Genomic DNA, 13,678 nt, shown 5'->3' with positions numbered 1-13,678 from the left:
ATGGCCTACTCCTGCACCTATTTTCTATGTTTTTAATGTAACTGTTCCTCCATTTATCCTATCATTCATGTGAATATCCGAAATGGCTTCAACCCATCTGCCTCCATCACCTCCACTAGCAGTACATTCCATGCACCCACCGCTAACAAAAAACCCTACTTCTGACATTCCCCCCCCCAATATACTTTCCTCCAATCACCTTAAAATTATGCCCCCCCCCCCCGTATTCACTATTTCCATCCTGGGAAAAGTCTCTTGCTGTCCACTATCAATACTTCTCATCTTGCACACATTTATCAAGTCACCCCTCCTTTGCCCCAAAGAGAAAAACCCTAGCACACTCAACCCATCCTCAAGACGTGCTCTCCAATCTAGACATCCTGGCAAATCACCTCTGCACCCTCTCTAAAGCTTCCACATCCTTTCTGTGTTGAGATGACCAGAACTGAACGCAATATTCTAAGTGTGGTTAATCAGGGTTTTGTAGAGCTGCAACATTACCTCCCAGCTCTTGAACTCAGTCCTCTGACTAGTGGCCTGACAGATGCAGGAATCAGGCATTGAAGGTTTGAGTTACAAGGAGAGACAGGCCACATTTTCCAGAGCAAAGGTGGTTGAAGGGTGGCATTATATAGGTTTAAAAAATCATGAGGAGCTGATAAGGTGGTCAGTCCCTGGTCAAGAGAGTCTGACACTAGATTCAAGATTGCTTAATGTCATTCCCAGGACACAAGTTTAAAGGCAAATGAAATAATTGTGACTCCGGATCTGATGCTGACAAAAATGCACAAGATAAAGAACACGATAACAGAAAATGCACAAGTTAGATCATCTCCACAGATTGTGTCCATAAAGAGAGGAAATGATAAAGTAGTGGTGGTTGGGGTGTGGAGGGGTGGGTTAGTGGGTGGAGGTGGTGATCAGCCTGTTTGGGGAAAGTAACTGTTTAGACCACGAGACCATAAGACAAAGGACCGGAAGTCGGCCATTCGGCCCATCGAGTCTGCTCCACCATTTTATCATGAGCTGATCCATTCTCCTATTTAGTCCCACTCCCCAGCCTTCTCACCATAACCTTTGATGCCCTGGCTACTCAGATACCTATCAATCTCTGCCTTAAATACACCCAATGACTTGGCCTCCACTGCTGCCCGTGGCAACAAATTCCATAGATTCACCACCCTCTGACTAAAAAAATTTCTTCGCATTTCTGTTCTGAATGGGTGCTCTTCAATCCTGAAGTCATGCCCTCTCGTACTAGACTCCCCCATCATGGGAAACAACTTTGCTACATCCACTCTGTCCATGCCTTTCAACATTCGAAATGTTTCTATGAGGTCTCCCCTCATTCTTCTAAACTCCAAGGAATACAGTCCAAGAGCGGACAAACGTTCCTCATATGTTAACCCTCTTATTCCTGGAATCATTCTAGTGAATCTTCTCTGTACCCTCTCCAATGTCAGCACATCCTTTCTTAAATAAGGAGACCAAAACTGCCCACAGTACTCCAAGTGAGGTCTCACCAGTGCCTTATAGAGCCTCAACATCACATCCCTGCTTCTATACTCTATTCCTTTAGAAATGAATGCCAACATTGCATTCGCCTTCCTCACTACTGACTTAACCTGGAGGTTAACTTTAAGGGTATCCTGTACGGGGACTCCCAAGTCCTGTTGCATCTCAGAACTTTGAATTCTTTCCCCATTTAAATAATAGTCTACCCGTTTATTTTTTCCGCCAAAGTGCATAACCATACACTTTCCAACATTGTACTTCATTTGCCACTTCTCTGCCCATTCTTCCAATCTATCCAAGTCTCTCTGCAGACTCTCCATTTCCTCAGCACTACCGGCCTCTCCACCTATCTTCATATCATCAGCAAACTTAGCCACAAAGCCATCTATTCCATAATCCAAATCGTTGATGTACAACGTAAAAAGAAGCGGCCCCAACACGGACCCCTGTGGAACACCACTGGTAACCGGCAGCCAACCAGAATAGGATTCCTTTATTCGCACTCTGGTTCCTGCCAATCAGCCAATGCTCTATCCATGTATGTAACTTTCCCGTAATTCCATGGGCTCTCATCTTGTTAAGTAGCCTCATGTGAGGCACCTTGTCAAAGGCCTTCTGAAAATCCAAGTATACAACATCCACTGCATCTCCCTTGTCTAGCCTACTGGTAATTTCCTCAAAAAATTGTAATAGGCTTGTCAGGCAGGATTTTCCTTTAAGGAATCCATGCTGAGTTCTGCCTATCTTGTCATATGCCTCCAGGTACTCTGTAACCTCATCCTTCACAATCGACTCCAACAACTTCCCAACCACCGATGTCAAGCTAACAGATCTATAATTTCCTTTTTGCTTCCTTGCCCCCTTCTTAAATAGCAGAGTGACATTTGCAATCTTCCAGTCCTCCGGAACCATGCCAGTATCTATCGACTTTTGAAAGATTATCGCTAATGCCTCCGCAATCTCCACAGCTACTTCCTTCAGAACGCGAGGGTGCATTCCATCTGGTCCAGGAGATTTATCGACCTTTAGCCTATTCAGCTTCCTGAGTACTTTCTCTGTCGTAATTGTGACTGCGCACACTTCTCTTCCCTGCCACCCTTGAGTGTCCGGTATCCTGCTGTCTTCCTCAGTGAAGACTGATGCAAAATACTCATTCAGTTCCTCTGCCATCTCCTCATCTTCCATTACAATTTCTCCAGCATCATTTTCTATCGGTCCTATATCTACTCTCACCTGTCTTTTACTCTTTATATACTTGAAAAAGCTTTTAGTATCCTCTTTGATATTATTTGCTAGTTTCCTTTCATAGTTAATCTTTTCTCTCTTAATGACCTTCTTGGTTTCCTTTTGTAAGGTTTTAAAAACTTCCCAATCCTCTGTCTTCCCACTAATTTTTGCTTCCTTGTACGCCCTCTCCTTTGCTCTAACTTTGGCTTTGACTTCCCTTGTCAACTATGGTTGCATCCTTTTTCCATTCAAAAATTTCTTCTTTTTTGGAATATACCTGTCTTGCACCTTCCTCACTTCTCGCATAAACTCCAGCCACTGCTGCTCTCCTATCTTTCCCGCCAGTGTCCCTTTCCAGTCAACTTTGGCCAGTTCCTCTCTCATGCCACTGTAATTTCCTTTACTCCACTGAAATACCGATGCATCAGATTTCGGCTTCTCTTTTTCTAATTTCACAGTGAACTCAATCATGTTATGATCACTGCCTCCTAAGGGTTCCTTCACCTCAATCTCTCTAATCACCTCCGGTTCATTACACAATACCCAATGCAGTACCGCCGATCCCCTAGTGGGCTCAACAACAAACTGTTCTAAAAGGCCATCTCGCAGACATTCTGCAAATTCCCTCTCTTGAGATCCAGCGCCGACCTGATTTTCCCAATTCACTCGTATGTTAAAATCCCCCACAATCACAACATTGCCCTTCTGACAAGCCTTTTCTATTTCCAGCTGTAATTTGTAGTCCACATCCCTGCAGCTGTTTGGAGGCCTATAAATAACTGCCATCAGGGTCCTTTTACTCCTGCTATTTCTTAGCTCAAGTCTGATGTCCTGGCAAGGATGCTATGTAGCCTTTTCCTTGATAGGAGTGGGACAAACAGTCTATCAGTAGGGCAAGGGATCCTTCATGATGCTCCTAGCAAGAAATAAAGGAGCTCCATTTAATGAGGGGGAAGAAAGCTGAAAGATTATATGGGGACATTTTTGTTTTAAATACAAAAGCACATAGTGGTAGGTGCCTACAACAGGATGCGAGAGTAGGGCAGAAACAGATAATTGTGGCATTTGAGGTATCTTGAATAAACATGCGTGTCTGAGAGCCCGGGGCCAAGGACTGGAGGCCCAGCAGAGGCCTGTGTGTTGAGAGGGGGTAGGTAGGAAAGAGGCTTTTTGTTCCATTATTGCTGCTCATGGTGTTCTGCAAAACATTGTGGGAACGCCAAGTTGGTGCTGGAATGTGTGATGACACTTGATGTGCTGAGGACAGCCCACCCTTAAGTTGAGTTGGTTGTTAATGCAAATTAAAATTTATATTTTAATGTACGTGATACACAAATCTGAAATGCAGGGGAAGGGAAGGATATGGATTACGTGCAGGCAAATGAGATGGAGTTTAATTGGCACTAATGCTGGCACTGACTGTGGGCCAAAGAGCCTGATCCTGTGCTGCGTTTCTGAGGGCAAAGGGTTTGAGCAGACATTTACAAATAGAGTTCATTCCACCTCCATCGCAGGAGGTGCAGGCAAATGGATGTGGTCTCCAAGCAAGAATATCTGATGCACATCAGAAGGAAGAGATTCTGCAGATGCTAGAAACACAGCAACTTACAAAATGTTGGAGGGACTCAGGTCGAGCAACATCTATGAAAGTGATAAACAGTCGATCCCCCCCCCTTCTATTCCCCACTCTGGCCTCTTACCTCTTCTCCTGCCTATCCACCTCCCAGTGCTCCTCCTCCTCTTTCTCCAATGGTCCACTCTCCTCTCTGAGTCCTTCTCCAGCCCTTGACCTTTTCCATGAATCACCTCCCAGCTTCTCACTTCATCCCCTCCCCCACACACGCGGCTTCACCCATCACCTACCAGCTTATCTTCCTTCTGTGCGCGCCCCCCCCCCACTCCTATTTCGGCATCTTTCCCCTTCCTTCCCAGACCTGCAAAGATCGTGGCCCGGAACGCTGACTGTTTATTCGTTTCCATGCATTGCTGCCTGACCTACTGAGTTCCTCCAGCACTGTGCGCGCCGCTCTGATGCGCACACTCACCTTTCTCCACCATTGGGTCAATGTTGAATGACTCGTTGCCAGGACTGACAGTCCCCCACTTGTAGAAATACTGACACACCGTCAACGGCATCAGGTCACTTCCTCGCCTTTCGTAAGCATGGTTACCAACAGAAATCTTATGCAGTTTGACATACTAGGAGAGAGCAAGGGAGATCTGTCCAAGTGTCTTTTTAAACACTTTAAAAAATAAAACTTGCCTCAGCCACCTCCTCTAGCAGCTTGTTCTAGATGCCTACCCTCTGGATCAGGGGTTCCCAACCTGGGGAACGTGGACCTCTTGGTTAATGGTAGGAGCCCATGGCATGAAAAGGTTAGGAACCCCTGCCCTGGGTGCGAAAGGTTGCCCCTCAACTTTCCATCAAATAAAAGTTAAACAGCATGGAAGCAGGCCCTTTGGCCCATCTTGGGCATGCCAGCCAAGAATCCCTTCCAAACTGGTCCCATTTGCTTGTGCTTGACTCATATCCCTCTAAGCTAGGGCTCCCCATGGACCCTAACCATTAACTGAGGGGGTCATGTACACCAAGTTGGAATCCTGTATCTAACCTTTCCTATCCATGCACCTGTCCAAGTGTCAATTTGACATTCTTTTCCTTTATGCCTCAATTTTTAATTGGAAAGTTTATTGTAAATTTACAATTCTACAATAAAGGAAAATCAGTGACCAAACTAAATTAAACCTTCACCACCTCTATCTAGGAAGACATTTATTTGCACATGGAGAAGTTTGGAGGGCAAGCATGCAGGGGGAGGACAAGGTTCCAGGCAGAATAACAGTTCAGCATGGACTAGATGGGCTGAGGGGCCTGTGTTCAATGACTATTGGATGGTAATTTTGTCTTTGCGCAGTACTGCACCCGCAAAACATTTTGCACGGAAGACATTGATACTAAAGTGGTTTTCAATTCAGATTCTGAGAAATTTCAGATTCAGGTAAAGCCCACCCAAACACTGAACACATCTACAAAGAGCACTGTCACAGCAAAGCTGCATCCAGTAAGGACCACCAGGAGCCCGGCGTGCCCTCTTCTCACTGGCAGGAGGTGGAGAAGCCTTGGGTCTCATACCACCATGTTCAGGAACGGTTATTACCCTTCAACTATCAGGCGAACTTCACTCACTGAACTGAATTCACAGCCTATGGACTCATTTTCAAGAGCTCTACAATTTATGTTCTCAGTATTTAATTATTTATTATTACTACTGCTTTTCATGCATTTGCAGTTTGTCTTTTGTACATTGGTTGTTTGTCAGTCTGTAGTTTTTCACTGATTATTTTATATTTTTGTTCCACTGAATGTCTGCAAGGAAATTATTCAGGGTACTATATAGTAACACGTACCGTGAAAATAAATTGAACTTTGAGAAGGGGCAATTATTTAAAAATCAATAGACATAGGAATTTCTTTTCGAGGCTGGTGAATCTCTGGAAATTCCGTACTCCAGGAGGTTATGTAGTCTGGCATATTGCAAGTATCTAAAGGCAGCCCAAGTGGTTCAAAATGGCTCTTACAACTCATGAAATTCCAGCATTGACCTGCACATCTTTCCCTAATTAATACTGCAAAACTGAATTCACTACAAAAAAAAGCAGTACACAGTAATATAATATTAAGTTTCCAGTGAACCCAAAGGGAGGCCCACAGGGAGGAGCAAAAGCCAGAAGCTCTTGATAAGGTCTAGAAGACAAACTTGCCTTGCCGACTGATCATTTCATTGTGACATCAAGGTAGTACAAGGGAAAACAATTGGAGAATACAGAATAACGTGCTACAGTGCAGGAGGGCAAGAAAGTGCAAGGCCATCACAAGGTAGATTGTGAGGTTAAGAAACATTGAACAATTTGAGAGATAGAAGCTGTCTTTGACCCTGGAAGTACATGCCTTCAGGCTTTTGCTTTGTCTGCCTGATGGGAGAGGGAGAGAAGAGAGCAAAACCCTACAATCCACCCAGAATGGGTCTAAGCACAGAATAAAAATACAAACAGGCCGTGAATCATAAGTACAAAATAATCTGCAGATGCTGTGATCAAAGCAACACTTTCAGTACGCTGGATGAACTCAGCAGGTGGGGCAGCATCAGTTAGAAACGATGAGTTGATGTTTCGGTCCTGACGAAGGTTTCCGGCCCGAATCTTCGACTCATTGTTTCTAACTGATGCTGCCTGACCTGAGTTCGTGCAGCGTACTGAAAGTGTTGCCTAGACCGTGAATCAGCACCATGGACAGTAAAGAATTTCTAAGCAGCTTCGCCTTAAAGTGGTAAAGTTACAGACACATCTGGATTCAGGTTATTCTTACATATCTCTCAGGAGAGGGATTTCCCACAATAATGGGTTATGTTACAAGACAACAGTACTGGAAGCCCTTTTTTTTTTAAATCTAGAAATTAAACTGAATATTGACAGTTCAGTAAAGTCAATAGACTCCAGACAAAATCTGCCTATAAAGCAGGCTTCCCAACATTATGCCATGGACAACTGCCATTAAGCAAAGGGTGTGTGGATCCCAGGTTGGGAGCCCCTGTTATAAAGGGAGAAACACAGGGAGCATGTAAACAACATGCTGGAGAAACTCAGCATGAAATGTCAAGTATTTATTTCCCTCCATAGATGCTGTCTGACCTGCTGTGTTCCCTCAGCATTTTCTGCATTGCTCTGGATTACCAGCATCTGTAGAATCTCTCATTTATAAGCACTTAAAAGTCTGGTTTAGGTTTTTAACAAATGCAGCTCATTTACAATTAAACTGACCCACAGTAAACATTAGACTTTGACAAACCTGGGTCAGGTTGATTGCTGACCCTACAGTCCAAAGAGCAAACAGAAAGATCAAAGTTTCAAAATAAATTTATCAAAGCACTTGAACGTGGAGTAGAAGGGCCTGTTTCTGTGCTGTAGTGTTCATGCTGATACAAGTTCATGTTTGATTATCATTCAACCATACACAAGTACAGCTGCATGAAGCAGCATTCCTCTGGGGCCAAGATGCAAAACATTACCAGCAGCAGACACTACAAATAGCATATATTGTTACGATTTCAGAAAAACAAAGTCAAAAAGAAAATATAGTTCAAGTCAGAGTGTCCAGCTTGTTGTTTCACTGAACACCAGAAGGCAGCATAACACTTCATGGCATACAGTGATAGAAACCTGATTCACCATCTCCCAGAGCCCAGGAGCAAGTTCACATCCTTTAGCCCATCAAGAACTTCACCCCCCTCATGGAATCACTTGTACTCTTACTTCCCCTGCCTGCCTTGGATTTGTAAATTTATAAACCTGCTCCTAACAGCAGTCTATCAATCTCAGATTTAGATCAAAAAGAACAGGATCTTACGCAAAAGAACAAAACATGCAGCAATGTTCAAAATAAATCAAAGTACACACGTCACCATATACAACCCTGAGATCTCTTCTTGTGGACATACATAGAAAAAGTTATAGGTGTTATGAAAGCTCAAAGACTAATAAACAATGTGCAAAAGGCCAAGTGCATGTCAAGGTAACACAGCACCACAAAACCAGAATTAGGTCACTCAGACCACTGAGTCTGTGACACCATTACAACATGGCTGATCCATTTCCCTCTCAGCCCATTCTTCCTGTAACCATTCACACCCTGACTAATCAACACCCACTTTAAATACACCTGATGTCTTGGCCCCCCACAGCTGCTGTGGCAATGAATTTCACAGATTCACCACCCTCTGGCTAAAGAAATTCCTCTTCATCTTTGTACTGAAGGACATCCCTCTATTCTGAGGCTGTGCCCTCTGATCCTAGTCTCCTCCACTACAGGAAACATCCTCTCCGCATCCAATCTAGGCCTTTCAATATTTGATAGATTTCAATGAGATACCTCCCATTATTCTACATTCCACCAAGTATAGGCCCGGAGCCATCAAACATTCCTCATACAATGCCTTTCATTCCTGGAATCATTCTCGTGAACCTCCTCTGAACTGCCCCCCACCCTCCAAAGTCAGCACATCCTTTCTAAATAAGGGGCTTCCAAACTGCTCACAATACTCAAAGTAGTGGTTACCATGACGCTATTAGAGCTCAGGATGTCAGAGTTCAGAGTTCAATCCCAGCATCCTCTATGAGATTGTACACCCTCCCCCTAGAATGCATGGGTTTCCTCCAAGTTCTCTGGTTTCCTTTCAGACCAGAGACGTACCAGTTAGTTGGTGAATTGTCATTGTAGTTGCCCTGTGATTAGGCTAGGTTAGATTGATGGGTTGCGTGTGGCACAGCTTAAAGGGCCAGGAAGGCCAGTTCTGCATCTCCAAGTATAAAGTGCGCAATAAAAAGTAATACTGAGGAACACGAGTTGTCGAATCCTTCAAAACAAGTGCACCGGTTACAGAATCAGTTCAGTGTTGAGGTGAGTGAAGTTACCCATGCTGGTTCAGGGCCCTGACGTTTAAGGGGTAAGAAATATTCTTGAAACTGTGGTGGGAACTAGACAGTCTTCCAAAAAAAGATGAAAATGCTCAAAATTCAGTCAGAGTTAGAGAAACATGACAACCAGCTCAGAGAAATCTCAAATAAAAGTAAAATAGAAATGGGAGCAGTTCACTTGGTCCATCAAGACTATCCTACCATTCAGTACAATGTCTGATCTATGCCAGACTTTAAGACTAGTTTGATTTGTCACACACGTCAAAACAGTGAAACATCATATCAAATCAGTAATGAGGGCAATCTCTTCCAGCACCAAAACAGTACACACTAAGCACTAACCCGAATCTTTGGAAGGTGGGAGGAAACCCATGCAGTCACGGGGAGAACAATCTCCTTGCAGACCCCAATTTGTGATCACTGGCACTGTAATAGCATTATGCTAACCACTACACTACCATGCCATCCACTCCTCACTGAGCCACCACCAGCTCTGCCAATTCCCCCGTATTTCTCAGTTCTTTGGCTCATTTGTTTCCACAGATTCATGACTCGGACTCCACTACCCTCAAGTGGAGAATTCCAGACATTACATGCCTCAGGGCTCCTGCAGTACACACCTTCATGTGAGGTGACTATAGAACAGTCAGCACAGGTACAAGCCCTGCAGCCCACCATGTCATAGCTGACTACTTACCCACCCCAAGATCAGTCTAATCCTTCCCTCCAACATAACCCTCGATTTTTTCTTCATCCATGTGCTAATCTAAGATTCTCTTAAATGTCCCTAATATCTACCACACAAAACCTTAGACATCCTCTATACCTTCCCTTCAATCACCTTAAAATTATGACCTCTTGCATTAGCCACTTCCACCCTGAAAAAAGGTCTATCTACTTGATCTATGCCTCTTACAAACCATAGAAACCATAGAAACTACAGCACAAAAACAGGCCCTTTGGCCCTTCTTGGCTGTGCCGAACCATTTTCTGTCTAGTCCCACTGACCTGCACACGGACCATATCCCTCCATACACCTCCCATCCATGTATCTGTCCAATTTATTCTTAAATGTTAAAAAAGAACCCGCATTTACCACCTCATCTGGCAGCTTATTCCATACTCCCACCACTCTCTGTGTGAAGAAGCCCCCACTAATGTTCCCTTTAAACTTTTCCCCCCTCACCCTAAACCCATGTCCTCTGGTTTTTTTCTCCCCTTGCCTCAGTGGAAAAAGCCTGCTTGCATTCATTCTATCTATACCCATCATAATTTTATATACGTCTATCAAATCTCCCCTCATTCTTCTACGCTCCAGGGAATAAAGTCCTAACCTATTCAACCTTTCTCTGTAACTGAGTTTCTCAAGTCCCGGCAACATCCTTGTAAACCTTCTCTGCACTCTTTCAACCTTATTTATATCCTTCCTGTAATTTGGTGACCAAAACTGAACACAATACTCCAGATTCGGCCTCACCAATGCCTTATACAACCTCATCATAACATTCCAGCTCTTATACTCAATACTTTGATTAATAAAGGCCAATGTACCAAAAGCTCTCTTTACGACCCTATCTACCTGTGACGCCACTTTTAGGGAATTTTGTATCTGTATTCCCAGATCCCTCTGTTCCACTGCACTCCTCAGTGCCCTACCATTAACCCTGTATGTTCTACCTTGGTTTGTCCTTCCAACATGCAATACCTCACACTTGTCTGTATTAAACTCCATCTGCCATCTTTCAGCCCATTTTTCCAGCTGGTCCAAGTCCCTCTGCAGGCTCTGAAAACCTTCCTCACTGTCTACTACACCTCCAATCTTTGTATCATCAGCAAATTTTCTGATCCAATTTACCACATTATCATCCAGATCATTGATATAGATGACAAACAACAATGAACCCAGCACTGATCCCTGTGGCACACCACTAGTCACAGGCCTCTACTCGGAGAAGCAATTCTCTACTACCACTCTTTGGCTTCTTCCATTGAGCCAATGTCTAATCCAATTTACCACCTCTCCATGTATACCTAGCGACTGAATTTTCCTAACTAACCTCCCAAGCGGGACCTTGTCAAAGGACTTACTGAAGTCCATGTAGACAATATCCACTGCCTTCCCTTCATCCACTTTCCTGGTAACTTCCTCGAACAACTCCAATAGATTGGACAAACATGACCTACCACGCACAAAGCCATGTTGACTCTCTGTAATAAGTCCCTGTCTATCCAAATGCTTGTAGATTCTGTCTCTTAGTACTCCCTCCAATAACTTACCTACTACTGACGTTAAACTTACTGGCCTATAATTTCCCGGAATACTTTTCGATCCTTTTTTAAACAACGGAACAACATGAGCCACTCTCCAATCCTCCGGCACCTCACCTGTAGACAGCGACATTTTAAATATTTCTGCCAGGGCCCCCGCAATTTCAACACTAGTCTCCTTCAAGGTCCGAGGGAACACCCTGTCAGGTCCCGGAGATTTATCCAATTTAATTTTCCTCAAGACAGCAAGGACCTCCTCCTTTTCGATTTGTACAGTTTCCATGATCTCACTACTTGTTTCCCTTAATTCCATAGACTTCATGCCAGTTTCCTTAGTAAATACAGACGCAAAAAACCTATTTAAGATCTTCCCCATTTCCTTTGGTTCCGCACATAGCCGACCACTCTGATCTTCAAGAGGACCAATTTTATCCCTTACAATCTTTTTGCTCTTAATATACCTGTATAAGCTCTTTGGATTATCCTTCACTTTGACTGCCAAGGCAACCTCATGTCTTCTTTTAGCCCTCCTGATTTCTTTAAGTATTTTCTTGCACTTCTTATACTCCTCAAGCACCTTATTTACTCCCTGCTTCTTATACATGTCATACAACTCCCTCTTCTTCTTTATCAGAGTTGCAATATCCCTTGAGAACCAAGGTTCCTTATTCCTATTCAATTTGCCTTTAATCCTGACAGGAACATACAAATTCTGCACTCTCAAAATTTCTCCTTTGAAGGCTTCCCACCTACCGATCACATCCTTGCCAGAGAACAACCTGTCCCAATCTACGCTTTTTAGATCCTTTCTCATTTCTTCAAATTTGGCCTTCTTCCAGTTCAGAACCTCAACCCTAGGACCAAATCTATCCTTGTCCATGATCAAGTTGAAACTAATGGTGTTATGATCACTGGAACCAAAGTACTCCCCTACACAGACTTCTGTCACTTGTCCTAACTCGTTTCCTAACAGGAGATCCAATATTGCATCCCCTCTAGTTGGTCCCTCTATATATTGATTTAGAAAACTTTCCTGAACACATCATACAAACTCTAAACCATCTAGACCCTAAGAGTATGGGAGACCCAATCAATATATGGAAAATTAAAATCCCCTACCACCACAACTTTATGTTTCCTGCAGTTGCCTGCTATCTCTCTGCAGATTTGCTCTTCCAAGTCTCGTTGACTATTGGGTGGTCTGTAATACAATCCCACTAATGTGGCCATACCTTTCCTGTTTCTCAGCTCCACCCATAAGGACTCGGTAGACAAGCCCTCTAATCTGTCCGGCCTGAGCACTGCTGTAATATTTTCCCTAACAAGCAATGCTACCCACCCCCCCCCCCCACCTTTCATTCCTCTGCCTCGATCACATCTGAAACATCGGAACCCTGGAATATTAAGCTGCCAGTCCTGCCCCTCCTGTAGCTAAGTTTCACTAATTACTACAACGTCATAATTCCACGTGTCAATCCACGCCCTCAACTCATCTGCCTTCCCTGCAATACTCCTAGCATTGAAATATATACACCTCAAGATTTTTACCACCACTCACAACCTTTCTATTAGCAGATTTGCTTGAACACCTCCATAAATTCACGTCATCCTCCTCTCCAGAGAGAAAAGCCTGAGCTCACCCAACCCATCCTCACAAGACATGCTCTCTAATCCACGTAGCATTCTGGCAAACCTCCTCCAATGAGGCAACCAGAACTGAACACAATATTCCAAGTGTGGTCTGACTGGGGTTTTATAGAGCTGCAACCTTCCCTCGTGGCTCTTGAACTCAGTTGATTTTATAAAGTTGATTTTATAAAGTTGATTTTATAATCAAAGTACATATACAACCGAGATTCATTTTCCTGCAGGCATACTCAGCAAATCCATAGAACAGGAACTAACAGGATCAATGAAAGACCAGAGTACAGGCAACAAACTGCAAGTATAAATAAGCAGCAATAAATAACAAGAACACGAGATGAGACACCGAGTCATTAAAGTGAGATCATTGGTTGTGGGAACAGCACAATGACCCCAATTCAAGGACCATTTTGTTACCTAAACTAATGAGGGCCAACGCCTTACACCTTTTCAAATCTTTTTATTGTTATATTATACAAAGAAATAACACGAGTACATTGAAGTAACAACACTTACAATGTCTCAAAAAAGACATTATCTTAAAGACTGAAAA

The 13,678-nt window shown here is 43.6% G+C and overlaps 1 protein-coding gene across 4 annotated transcripts in view; it reads right to left on the bottom strand.

Moving 5' to 3' along the window:
- LOC140206253 (mucolipin-3-like) overlaps nucleotides 1-13,678 on the bottom strand; it is a 71,265-nt gene that overhangs the window by 33,175 nt on the left and 24,412 nt on the right. For all 4 annotated transcript variants that reach the window (XM_072274576.1, XM_072274577.1, XM_072274573.1 and 1 more), the window contains exon 4: nucleotides 4,788-4,941. In XM_072274576.1, the coding sequence (XP_072130677.1) occupies nucleotides 4,788-4,941 (154 nt within the window). The remainder of the gene's footprint in view (nucleotides 1-4,787; nucleotides 4,942-13,678) is intronic.

This window comes from Mobula birostris, chromosome 12 (assembly GCF_030028105.1).
Source record: "Mobula birostris isolate sMobBir1 chromosome 12, sMobBir1.hap1, whole genome shotgun sequence".
Taxonomy (NCBI): Eukaryota; Metazoa; Chordata; class Chondrichthyes; order Myliobatiformes; family Myliobatidae; genus Mobula; species Mobula birostris.
The sequence above is the reverse complement of the archived record's forward strand: the minus strand, read 5'-3'. Positions and strand labels throughout refer to the sequence as shown.